The sequence below is a fragment of the Geotrypetes seraphini genome, chromosome 9, assembly GCF_902459505.1.
Source record: "Geotrypetes seraphini chromosome 9, aGeoSer1.1, whole genome shotgun sequence".
Classification (NCBI taxonomy): Eukaryota; Metazoa; Chordata; class Amphibia; order Gymnophiona; family Dermophiidae; genus Geotrypetes; species Geotrypetes seraphini.
Genome location: NC_047092.1, coordinates 52056805 through 52070258, shown reverse-complemented (window position 1 = coordinate 52070258; position 13454 = coordinate 52056805). Strand labels below are relative to the sequence as shown.

Below are 13454 nucleotides of genomic sequence, written 5' to 3'. Positions count from 1 at the left end.
GATGCATTCCACAGCTCCTAAATTTCTTATTCTTATAAGTCTGCCAACCGCTTTTATGAAGCGACCCAATTCCTAATACAGTATTATATTCCTTCTCCTTTCCTCTTCTATTAACTTATTTTTTTTTCTTTTTCTCTTTATTATCTTTAACAATGTAATTTTACCCTCCCTTCAACCCCCACTCTCATTTTTGTCTTTGTAAAACATCTTTAATGTTCACTTCTCCCCCTTCTATAAGTATTATTTTATATTTATATTTTTTTATTTTATTTTAGTATTGTAAACCGGCTAGATACTTGTTGATGGTCGGTATATTAAAAATAATAAAACTTGAAACTTGAAAAGGAAGTGCAACCAGAGACTCATGATATCAACAGACAACAAAGTTAGGAAAAATGATTTTATTTTCAATTTAGTGATCGAAATGTGTCAGTTTTGAGAATTTATATCTGCTGTCTTTATTTTGCACTATATTTGTCTAGTTTTCTATAGTTGTTACTGAGGTGACATTGCATATTTTAAAGTCATCTGCCTTGACCTCTTTGAAAAAAATAAATAAAACAAATATAAATGATAATTAAGATTTTTCTCTGCGTACAATGTGCTTTCTGGGGTTTTGTTTTTTTTTTTTAAATGTTGTGGTTACCATTATGTATTAATAAGATTATATTGTGTGTATATGAAAAAATGGATAGAAGAAATTGCATTACAATTACTACTATTATTATGGGGGTGGGGTCAGGGGCAGAGCTTGGGCAGGTCTGGGGCAGAGCTTGGGTGGGTCTTGGGTGGAGCCTGAGCAGGTCTGGGGCACAGCTTGGGTGGGGGTACTTGGTTAATATTTGTTAGACTTAGGGGGTACTTGGCTTGAAGAAGTTGAGAAACACTGGTCTACGGAAAGCAGAAAATGCAGGCACATATTGATGCTTGCTTTCCTAGGCTTAAATACAGTGTTGGCCAGTAATATATTACTGGAGGTATATTACTTTTCAAAGTAATGAGCAACCATAATCATTGTAAAAGAATTGAGTATTATAGGCCCCCTTGTATCAAGCTACAGTAGAGCATTTTAGGGCGGGCCGGCAAGGTAAAATGTTCTGACGCTCATAGGAATTGAATGAGTATCGGAGCATTTACTTCACTGGCCTGCGCTAAAACGCTCTACCGCAGCTTGATAAAAGGTGGCCATGATGTCTAGTTATTTTATATAGAGAGCTATTATTGATATGACGTCCAAATCTGAGTTTAGATGTTTTGTGGAACATACACAAACATCCAGCACCAAACATTCCCATTTTCAAAACGTCTGTGTTGTTTTTACAAAAATGGCCATTTTGCAGATGTGACTCTCTAATGTCACTCTCCTAAAGTTCTCCTTTATTTTTTGATCATTACAGATGCTATCCTGATGCACATAAAAACATGTCAAGTGATATTGCTTGTTGGGCACTATGAGGGATGTTTATATAGCATATATAAGGATGGGATTTGGGTGGATACAGTCTGCACGGTAGGATTTCCAAGGCAGTGTAGGATCTTCTCCACAATGTAGATTGCTTGTCACATGCCTGCTTTCATTTTTGGAGAACTGAATAGGCTGCACACTGCAGGTTATTTTCTCCATGCTTTTGTTTTTATTGGGGGGGGGGGGCTTGTACCTGCCACACAGTGCAGGTTATTTTGCCGATGATTTTTTAGGATAAAAACAACAGCCATTAGACAGCTATTGTCATCTTATATGATCCCGTCTTGATGCCCATCCTCTTGCCCTTTAAGAGAAATGTCTATAATAATAATAATAATAACTTTATTTTTGTATACCGCCATACCCCGAAGAGTTCTAGGCGGTTCACATTAGTTAGACAGAGATTACAAGTGGTTACATATCAAATTGATCAGAGTTGCAAACAGCAAGGAGAGAGTAGGTACAAGTGGTTACATATCAATTATATCATGGAGTTGCGAACAACAAGGAGAGAAGTAGGGGGGAGAGTAGGGCGACAGGGGGGGAGGAGTAGGTCAGAAGGGGGGGAGGAGAAGGATTGAAAAGGGGCATTAAGGGTCTTGGTCTCGGAATAGGTGAGTTTTGAGTAGTTTTCTAAAGTCAAGGTAGTTGTAGGCCTTGAGGACCATTTGGGCTAGCCAGGGGTTTAGTTTGGCGGCTTGGAAGGCGTAGGTTTTGTCCAGGAATTTTTTTGAGTGGCATAGTTTTAGGGAGGGGAAGGCGAAGAGTTGAATTTTACGGGTGTTCTTATAGTTGTGGTTAAGGGTGAAGTGAGGGGTGATGTAGCTTGGGGATAAACCAAATATTGTTTTGTAGCAAAAACAGGCGAATTTGAATATGATTCTGGATTCTAGTGGGAGCCAGTGGAGTTTGTGGTAGAAAGGGGTGATGATTATAATTATACTTATGACCAAACACTGCAGTAAAAAAGTGATCTTAGTTGATTTACTCCTCTCCCTCCCTTTGTACAAACATGCAGAAGAGGTTTTTAATGCCGGATGGCACGTTGAATGTTCTATGCTGCTCCGATGGTCATTTTGGCCCAAATTCTGTAACCGGCGCCTAATGATATGCACCTATTATGGAGGTGCCCATCTAGATAGGCACCTATCTAAATTGAATAAGCTCAATTAAGCTTTTTAATCAGCAATAATTGAAACTTAGGCGCCTATCAAGAAAGAGCGATTCTGTAACAAGGCACCTCTAAAAATTTAGGCGGCTTTCAAAAAAAATAGGCGCTATGCATGTTAGGAGTGGGCGTGGCTTCATGTTAGGCGCCTTGTTACAGAATCACTGCTCTTAAGCTTGCTTAAACGCTCGCATGGCCGCCTAACTTTTAGTTGTGCCTAGAGCTGGCCTATTTATTTGGCGCCTCCAAAATAGGTGCCCAAATAGATGCCGCTTGGCGCGATTCACTAAACAGAACCCAATTTTACTTGAATTGTGCTGAACGGTGCCTATATCAGTGCCTTCTTATAGAATTTGTCCTAGAGTTTCTATGAGCATCAGAGCAGCGCAGAGCATTCAGCATGCCAACTGGAACTAAAAACCACTAACGCGCTTTTGTGAAGGGGGGAAGGAGTAAATCAAGTAAAATCACTTTTTTACTGCAGTGTTTGGTCATATGTATAAATTATGATAATTTATGCCAAAAGAAGTTTTGATTTTGAAAACTAGTTAAAATATTTCTGTTCTGTGTTCACGGCTGAAGCGCCAGGAGCGAGACCGCAGAAGACAAACATGAATACAGATGGAGGAGTGGTAGACCCTGATTGATTTTCAGAGGGTTGTGTTCATAAGGAGCTAGCTAAAATAAAAGTAGACAAAGCGATGGGGTCAGATGGTGTACATCTGAGGGTGCTGAAGGAAATTAGGGAAGTTCTGGTGGCTCCGCTGACTGACTTTTTCAATGAGTCTCTAGAGTTGGGAGGACCACAGAAGGCCGGATGTGGTCCCTCTCCACAAAAGTGGAACTAAGGAAGAAGTAAGGAATTACAGGCCTGTAATCTGACTTTCGTGGTAAGCTAATTAATTGAATTGCTTTTAAAACAGAGAATGGTGAAGTCTCTGGAATCCTGTGGATTGCAGGACCGGAGGCAACATGGATTCACTAGAGCTACTGTAGATCTTGTCAGACAAATCTGATCAATTTTTTTGACTGTTCTCTTTGCATACACAAATTTTTATCCTACAAAACACAATGCCCAACTTGTTGTGTGGTAAGCCTCTCGCTCTTCTGGGCTCCAACTAACCAACCATCAGAGGGCTCTGCTGCTTCTGTAGTGGAACCTGACCTGAGGAATAACCAAATATTAGATGAGCTTGTCAAAAACTTCCAGTTTGCCAGGGAGCATCTGTTCCAGTTTATCCTGGATTCTCCTCCATCTCCTCAAATGCCAAACAGCATTCAATCATCTGTCCGAATGCAAGTTGCTAAATCAATGGCTTGTGTTGGACTTACCACTCTTAAAAGATGGTCTCCTTCTGACCACCCTTAAATCACCTTCTATTGAAAATATTCTTCTTCAGACTCTCAGAAATGCCACCAGGTGTTCAATCGCTTTCATAACAACTGGATTTACACATTCAATCTTCACCAGGTCACTTATGAATGTTATACTCTTTTTTATAATAACTCCAACGGAATAACTTAAACCATCAGTGTAATAGGTTAATATAGCATAACTGCTTTCATACTTAACTTAGGTGGTAATAGTAAGGGACAGGTACACCAACATGTTTCACCCTTGAAGGGTTTCCTCAGGGCTACAATCCCTTAGTTAGACTTTCACACCATGCGACCACCCAAAATGCTGTTATTGGGTGTGATTGTATGTGATGATCTTAAGGTGGCCAAACAGGTTGAAAAGGTGATGGCGAAAGCTAAGTATGGTAAGGTGCATACGAAGAGGTATGGCCAATAGGAAAAAGGAAGTATTGATGCCCCTGTATAAGACTTTGGTGAGACCTCATTTAAAATATTGTGTACAATTCTGGAGGCCACACCTTCAAAAAGATATAAAAAGGATGGAGTCGGTCCAGAGGAAGGCTACTAAAATAGTGCATGGTCTTTGTCATAAGGCGTATGTGGGCAGACTTAAAGATCTCAATCTGTATACTTTGGAGCAAAGGCGGGAGAGGGAAGATAAGATAGAGACGTTTAAATACTTACATGATGTAAATGCGCATAAGTCAAGTCTCTTTCATTTGAAGAGAAGCTCTGGAATGAGAGGGCATAGGATGAAGAGTAATCTAAGGAATACTTTTTTACAGAAAGGGTAGTAGATGTGTGGAACAGTTTCCCGGTAGAAGTAGTGGAGACAGAGACTGTGTCTGAATTCAAGAAAGCATGGGATATGCACATGGGATCTCTTAGAGAGAGTGGAAGAGATAAAGATTACAGCAGATGGACCATTTGGCCTTTATCTGCCATCATGTTTCTGTTTCTATGTTTTGGCCTCCAACTTCTTTGGAATGGCATCATGGATCCACCACTCTTTCCTTGAAGAATTATTTCCATTGGTTGCTTCCTCTAGTTCTAGTGTCAGAAACTGGCAAGTTAACCAGTTCCAGGAAGGAGACTATAGCCGTCTGGATTTCTGACATCTGCACCTGCAGTACTGATATAGTTTCCAAGTTTATTATTTATTTGATATACCGGCTATCAAAAAAGTATCTAGACGGTTTACAAATACCACACAGCTTTGTGCTGTAAGTTTAAATCCAGGACTGCCAAAAGTCTCAGTTCTGGAACTAGTAGATAAACTTGGCAACTTTAGAGCACTGGCTCATTTGAAGGAAAAAAAAAAGGTTGTTTGTTTTGTAATAGATAACATAACATGTTCTTGCTTTTATTATTTCATTTTAAAGCCCAGTGTGTAAATCACATTAGCTACCCTTGAGTACAGCTACTGTTTATAAATTCCAGACTTGTGCTAAAGTAATTTAACCCCTTTTGTGTGTATTTCGTCAGAGAAGATGAGGGCCGGATGATGTCCGGTCTTCAGGAACTCGCAGTGGGACAGCCCCTCCCTCCAGCCGAACGCCACAGGACTTCACTCCAGCCGCGCCCGGTCTCTCCACTTGGCAGACGCAGGGGCTGCAGCGGGCGCGCTCGCCGCTCTCCACAGCTAAAGGCTGCTGCGTCGGCCAGCGATTGGCGGCCGTCCCGCGGGCGCTCGGGCGCTGATTGGCTGAGACGCCGCCTTTGTTTCCCCGAGGCTTTGCTCAGCTGTTGAGGAGCGGCGGAAGTTTGAGTTAAAAGTAGCGGGGTGAGCGCCAAGGCGGAGGCGTTCGGCTACTGATAGTCGTTTCCTGTGAAAAAGTTCCATCCTCTCCTAATTCCCCGGGGGCTTCTACTGGGCTGAGCTCGCCTCAGGGGCTGTTGTCATGTCAGAGACCATGGATTTGGAAAGCAGGGTGAAGAAGGTGAGTTCGTCGCTAAGGTACCTGTCCGGGAACGGGCCAGGCCCCAGCCGCCTTTTCCTCCCCCACGCTGTCACCACCTGGAGGTGCAGTTCTTAACGGCTGGCCTTGGGCTTTACAACCTGACAGTTAAAGTGACTAAAAATCATGATTAGTTGGGAGGTGGTGGTGATGATGGGCGTAGTGGCAATGTATGGTGTATAGGGAAGGGCTAATTGGGGAACGTTCTTAAAAAGTGAAATAAAAACTTGTAAAGCGATAAAAAAAAAATATGGTTATTATTTCTGAAATAATTTTGATTAAGTAGATTGGATATTATGGTTATGTTTAAGATTGTATTTAACGGTTTGTTTGGGGTTTTTTAATATGGTATTTTATTGTTACCTGCTTGGAATTTTGTGGTTAAGAGGGATATAAATATGGAAATTTTAAATTACTTAAATCATCTGTATTAAATTAAATCACTTGCACTATCTCTAAGGGCTCCTTTTACAAAGGTGCATTAGGGCCTTAATGTGCAGAATAGCACGCACTAGCTGCTACTGCCTCCTCTTGAGCAGGCGGTAGTTTTTCAGGTAGCGCGCGCTAATCTGGTGCCCGCACTAAAAACGCTAGCGCACCTTTGTGAAAGGAGCCCTAAATGTTTCAAAAGTGTTTATAAACTGGAATATGTGTACCAGGGACAAGTTCCAGAGTTTCTCTTTATAGTAGAAGATGTGTGCGTTTGTATTCGATAACGGGTCATTCTTTACAACAGTGTTCTGCAAACTTTGTTGAGCCATGGCATAGTAAATGTAGTGGCTGCAGCTCGAAGCATCCAGAAATGCGCTGATGTCGACGTGATGATGTCACGTACATGTGTGAAGGCCCTCCAGACAGGTCCTGAACTGCCAGTGGGGGGTGCCGGCAGTGAAGATGCACGGAGAGAAGGAGAAGCACTGGCATTGGTTGACTGCCTACAGGATATGTCTCTCATGGTGAGAAGCAAGCCGGTGCCTCTCCTCCCCAGCGTCTTGCGGCACACCTCAAATTTCAGAAGGTATATTAGTGTACAAGATACAGCTGTATTGGAGCTCTAAATATAAAGGTAGGTTGGGGGGAGGCTATAAATTTGCTAAAACATATTTAGAAATATGAATGTCAAGTTGAAAAATAGTAATCCTGAAAAATATTGCTGCAAAAGACATAAGATTTTACTTTAGTTATATTTCAGATGCTAAATTAAAAAAAGAAGAAGAAGCTGCTTGCTGGAGAAGCTGCTTGCCTAGTATAGACCGAGAGAATGCTTTTTTAAAGTGTTGATAATCTAGAAATAGATTTGTATTAATGTCTCTTCATAAAGGGGTAGCAAAGGAATAAAACTCAACTGGGTTATTTGAATAGGATGGGAACCTCCAAAAGCGCTGTATTCAGGTCCCCAAACTTCTCTTAAGAGGCTATCTTGGTGAATCTTATTGGGTGTTCTGGTGTAAACTGCATTAAATCTTAGAGTTGGTGGACTTGCAGTCCTTAATGCCTGTGGAACTTGGCAATTGAAACACAAAATGTATTAAAAATAGCAGGTTAAGACTGTCTTTATGGTGTATAGCAGGTATTGTTGATTTACTCTGATACTTGAGGATTATTTTTTTATTCCAAGCTTATGTTTGAACAGCAAATCTCCCATGTAGTCAAATCTGGCTTCCTATCACTACGTTGACTCTATTCTATCAGGCATTTTCTGGATTTTCCCTCCTTGCACACATTGATTCATGTGTTTCTGATCTATAGATTAGATTACTGTAATGTATATGCTGCTATCAGTAAAGCCCAATTATGCTGTCTTCAAACACTACAGAATGCAGCAGCATGCCTCGTCTGCAGGGCGGACACTGCCTCCTGTTTATTGATTAAACAGGAAGCTTCTTATTGATCTCAGTGTCTTCTTTAATGTTCTCTGCCTACTTGTGAGGCTCTCCACCTGAACACTATTATATCTTTTCTCTTTGATACCATATACTCCACACCACAGTCTTGGATCCCTTGATTTCCTCTGTCTAATCCTACCCCTTGTCAAAAGAGCACACTACAAATCTACACATAATACAGCTTTTTTTTTTCTTCTTAAGTTCCTAAGTTTTGGAATGATTTATCATTTAGTATGCTATTAAAAACTCACTTTTTCAAACTGAGATCTAACATCCCCTCTTGAAGATAGTAGTCCTGTGTGTCACAGCTTAGTCTATTCTATACTGTCTCTGCCAATATATTTCAATACTCTTTACCTTTGTTGGGAATAAGTACTTTTCTTTCTTACTTAAGGAGTTCCTTTTGATAATTTTAATGTATTGTTGTTGTTGTTGTTATTGTTATTGTACACTGCTTTGATCTGTATATAAAGACCAAATACCAGGGCTGAGGAGTCGGAGACATTATGGGTACCTGGAGTCGGAGTTATGGCTACCAGAAACTGAGGAGTCAGAGTCAAAGGATTTATCTACCAACTTCACAGCCCTGCCAAATTTAAAATGAAATCCAAAAACCCTTCCCTTCATTTAGGAAAAAAAGGGTAGCTTAACTATACATCTATTTAATAAGCAGCTGTTTATCTAGCATACATATTCATACCTTCTGTATAAGACTCTGGTAAGACCTCATTTAGAATATTGTGTACAATTCTGGAGGCTGCACCATCAAAAAGATATAAAAAGGATGGAGTCGGTCCAGAGGAAGGCTATTAAAATGGTGTGTGGTCTTCGTGATAAGGCATATGGGGACAGACTTAAATATCTCAATCTGTATACTTTGGAGTAAAGGCAGGAGAGGGGTAATATGATAGAGCCATTTTAAATACCTACGTAATATAAATGTGCATGAGTTGAATCTTTCATTTGAAAGGAAACCAATGAGAGGGCATAGGATGAAGTTAAGAGGTGATAGGCTCCGGAGTAATCTGAGGAAATACTTTTTTACGGAAAGAGTGGTAGATGCGTGGAACAGGCTCCTGGAAGAGGTGGTGGAAACAGAGACTGTGTCTGAATTCAAGAGGGCCTGGGATAGGCAAGTGGGATCTCTTGGAGAGATAAAGTGATAATGGTTACTGTGGATGGGCAGACTAGATGGGCCATTTGGCCTTTATCTGTCGTCATGTTTCTATGTAACTCAGATAAAATTGCAAAGGTGGAGTTTGCTTCCTGTAGCTGTACTGTTGCTTGTCTTGACAAGTTAAGACTTCATCAGTTCATCTGGATTACCGTATTTTCACGTGTAAAACGCGCACCCGTGTAAAATGCGCACCCTGGTATAGCACGCAAAAAACACAAATTTATGTACAGAAATTTTTATATACCGCGCACACCCGTATACCGTGCATGCTGCCCGACTCTCCTTTCGCCCGCCTCGACTCTCCTCTGGCCACCCCGACTCTCCTTTCGCCCGCCCCGACTCTCCTCTCCCCCTTGAAGTCCTGTCCCCACCCTGAAAGCCTGATGCCCCCCCGACGTCCCATGTGCCTCAGGCCCCGCCCCCAGGTGGGACCTAAGGCTGCCGGGCCTATTCTGATTGGCCCAGGCGCCTTAGGCCCCACCAGTAGGCGGAGCTTTGGAACGGATGGGCCAATCCGGCCTCATTCTGTCGTTGGCTGCCTGCCGGACAGGCGAGTTTGACTCCCGTCTGTCCGGCCAACTACACAAAGGTACAGGGAAGGGGGGTGGGGGTGTAGTGGGGGTCGGCCAGGGGGGTCGCGGGTCGGCTGGGGGGGCGGTCGGAGGTTCTTAGGGGGGGCGGTCGTTGGGGGGGAGGGGGGTTTGCGTCGAGGGCAGGAGGGCCTGGGATCCCTCCTGCCTGTAATGTAGTGCGGGGTGGGGGTAGGGGGTCGCCGTGGCCAGGAGGGTGTGGGCTCCCTCCTGGCCCGAACAACTAGCGGGGGGGGGGTCGCCAGGGCCAGGAGGACTTGGGTTCCCTCCTGGCCTAATATTGTCGGGGAGTTGGGGAGTCGGCGGGGCAAGAGGGCTTGGGCTCCCTTTTGCCCCGATCGTGTCGGGGAGTCGGAGGGGCAAGAGGGCTTGAGCTCCCTCTTGCCCCGATCGTGTCGGGGGTGCCGCGGTTGGCTGGGGCAAGAGAGCTTGAGCACCCTCATGCCCCGATCGTGTCGGGTGTCGGGACCGCCAAGAGGCAGCAGCAGGACACCGGTAGAAGCTTCTACATGATGGGGGGGGTCGGGAGGCTGTGGGGGTGCGAGCGGTCCTTCAGGGTGGGGGTGCGGGTGGGAGTGCGTGCGAGCGGTCCTTCGGGGTGCGGGTGCGTGCAAGCGGTCCTGTGGGGGGGGGGGGGAATCGGACGTTGGGGGGGGGGGAACTATGTAAAAAAAATTTTGTACAACACGCTCACGCGTATAACGTGCAAGGGTATGCGCGGTACGTAAAAACCACGTATAACGCGCACATTTTAATGCGAGAAAATACGGTATATTAGAACCTACTTATTGTAGTTGAACCAACTCTATAAAACAGCTTACCTTTGGACATTAGGCCTTCCTTTAAGACAGTGTTCTTCAATGCAAAGCCGTATATGTATATTTTCAATGCAAGGCCTTGTATGTGTGTGTGTTTTTTTTCCTGCTTACTCTGCCTCTCTACTCAAGCTTAAGACAGAAAGGGGAAAGTGGATAGGGGAAGAGCAACATGCTTGAAGGACAAAGCATTTCTCGGTAGATAAGAAAATGCATTTGGAAATGCTCACAAACTTGATGATATCCCTAGTGAAGTTTGAAGATGGGCTGATGTGAATAAATGTCATTGACACCTACTAGTCAGCAGTGCCATATCCCCCATGGATATGGCATATGTCTGCTCTTCTTCCACTCAGAATCCAAAGTGGCTCCAGTTTTAAAAATTAATAAAGACCATTGATCTAAGAACTTCATCACACCCTCTTTGAAAACTTATTATTTGTCATGCTTTTCCCCCAATGACTAACCATATTTCTAGTACAATAGGGATGGTATGCTGAACCGTAGGGTTGTCTGTGTACTTACAACTATGCTGCAGAAGATGTCAGTCATAGCTTATCAGCACCTCCTCCTCCTCCTCTTCCATCTCTGCTGCCCCCCCCCCTTCTGATGGCGAGCATGAAGGTGTCGTTCTGATTTTGTGGTGTTTCCGGGGGGGGGGGGGGGGTTGTGGCTGCTGGCAGGTATATCTTTTGGAAACCTGTAAAGCCAGCCTGCTGAAGATTTGTGGAGCTCAGGGTTCCAGGCTCTCAACACTTGCTTCCTTGACTTGGTCAGGAGCTTGAATGCAGGCTCAGGCATCAATAAAATCCCTTGGGGTGGTCTGGGTGCTAGCTGCAGTTTTGCCTTCCCCTTAATTTCTGCATCTGTCAGGGGGGGGGGGGGAGGGGTGTACAGATTCGGTCTGACTAAGATCCGATAGGCAGCCCAAAGATCTCGGTATGGCAGCTGACTGGCGATTTGAGGTAAAGAATCCCCTCCAGATCCAGTGGCACTTTCAAGGATCTGAAGCGGGCTGCAGCACCATTTCCCCAGCACATGGTCTGTGAGTACAGGCTGTGACAGCTTATGAAAAAAAATCAAGAGGTGGGTGTCTGAATGTTTCTGCAGTTAGAATTTTAGGAACCAAAGACTTATTTTTTTTTTTTTATGATTTTGGTTGGCGCTGAAGCATTTTTAAACTTTTTTTTATTTTTCTCCAAAATGCATCTGCAGCGACCATCTTGAATTTCCTGATTTTCCACATCCCCCAAAGTTTTCAAACTTCTTTAAAATACCTCATTTTGCCTCAAAATTGGTAGAGATAGAGTTCTCAGATCCTAATACCCCCTATATCGTGCCTTATTTGCACTGGATGGGCGGCTGAAGGAGTGCCCTTGTGCCACATGGCTAAAACATGACTAAACTGTATCCCATTAATTAGGAATTTCAGCATATGTTTGCTATGTCAAAGGTAGATTCCCTGGTAGCCCAGGTGACCAAACACACTTCCCTACCAAGCGAGAGAGGCATAGTTTTAAAGAATCCGAAGAGTGGATATAGTCCTCGGGAGGCAGTATGAGGCTTTAGCCTTAGGGGTTAAGACTGCACCTGCAGCAACCTCCGTGGCATGCAGCTGTCATTCTAGGCTACGAAATCAGAGCCTGAAGGACTGTGAGCCCCTATCTCAGCTTGTGCTGGTAGGCATAGATTACGTAGCAGACACACTGTATTACAGTATATAATCAGTCATGAAGAAAGACTCAGCATATTTTATGTCTGCCTGTCATATGCTTTGAATCAGACAATAGGTGGGTGATTTGACCTCTAAAGCGATGCTGAGCAGGCTCTCTTTCAGGAGATAGATGTTTGGCAAGGGCCTAGGTGATCTTATGGCCAGTATACAAATTTGCCGGCCAAGTTCTTTACCAGACAGCAGACCCCAAGTAGCTAGAGGCCAGAGCTTGGGGTCCTTTCTTGGCTCCCGACGCTCTCACCAGTATTCCACAGGAGCCTCTATCAAGAGAGCTTTTCAGGGTTCCAGACAGAAATTTTCCAGGAACTGGAGGAACCAAGGCTTAGGTTCCCGCTCCACTGTGCCAGCCTAAAAGACACAATGATGCCAGACCTTAAGCTGCTCCTCTGAAGATAGTTCGAGAGCCAACCTCCAATCTGGAGACTTGGGAACAGATAACGTCCGACTGCTGGGTCCTTAATATTATCAGTGAAAGTTACGAGATAAGAGTTTGCGTACCCTCTCTCCAACTGGTTCGTGGATTCACTGGCAGGCCAGCCAGAGAAAGCAAACAGTATCCGAACAACGTTGTGAAGATATTCAAGCCATAGAATCAGTCCCTCCAGAAGTTTCAGGCTCCAGCAGATACTCCATCTACTTGTTGTGCCATAGAAAGGCTCAGAGGAGTGGAAGCCCATCCTGGATCTCAAACATGTTAACGCAGCCCTGAGGGTTCCTCGGTTTTGGATAGAGACTGTTCACTCGGTGAAGCCAGGAGAGTTTCTGGTCACCTTAGATTTGATGGAAGCTTACTTTCACATCCCCATCTTCCCAGAATATAGGAAGTTCCTCAGATTCCATGTGTTGGAAAATCCCTGTCTTATTTTGGGCTAGCAAAAGTGCCCTGAGCTTTCATCAAAATTATGATGATGTTGGCCATTCATCTCCGCAGAATGGGTTTGCAGGTGTATCCATACTTGGATAATTGGCTCATCAGAGCACCATCCCGACTGGACAGAGAAATGGCAGTAACAGCAGTTATGGAGATGCTGTAGAGTCTGGGATGGATTTTAAACATTCAAAAGAGCCACCTGGTTCTGACACAGTCCCTGGAATATCTTGGGGTCTTAGTCAACACAGCAGAAGGCTGATTCTTTCTTCCAGAAGCATGCAAACAGAAGCTTTGTGGTCAGATTGAAGACCTGTTGACCAAGCCAGAGCCTAATGCTTGGCATTACAATCAAGTCTTTAGGCTGGGGGTCACATATTAATGCTGTGCTGAGTGGAGGCTCCTGACCTAAGTTCCAACCCCTTCTCGCCAA

General features: G+C 43.9%; 1 protein-coding gene across 1 annotated transcript in view; it reads left to right on the top strand.

The window, feature by feature from the left end:
* The first annotated feature begins 5573 nt into the window (after positions 1–5573).
* Positions 5574–13454, top strand: part of TES (testin LIM domain protein) — a 60474-nt gene continuing 52593 nt past the window's right edge. Inside the window, exon 1 of the mRNA XM_033958766.1 lies at positions 5574–5932. Within this exon, the coding sequence (XP_033814657.1) occupies positions 5894–5932 (39 nt within the window). The 5' untranslated portion in view covers positions 5574–5893. The remainder of the gene's footprint in view (positions 5933–13454) is intronic.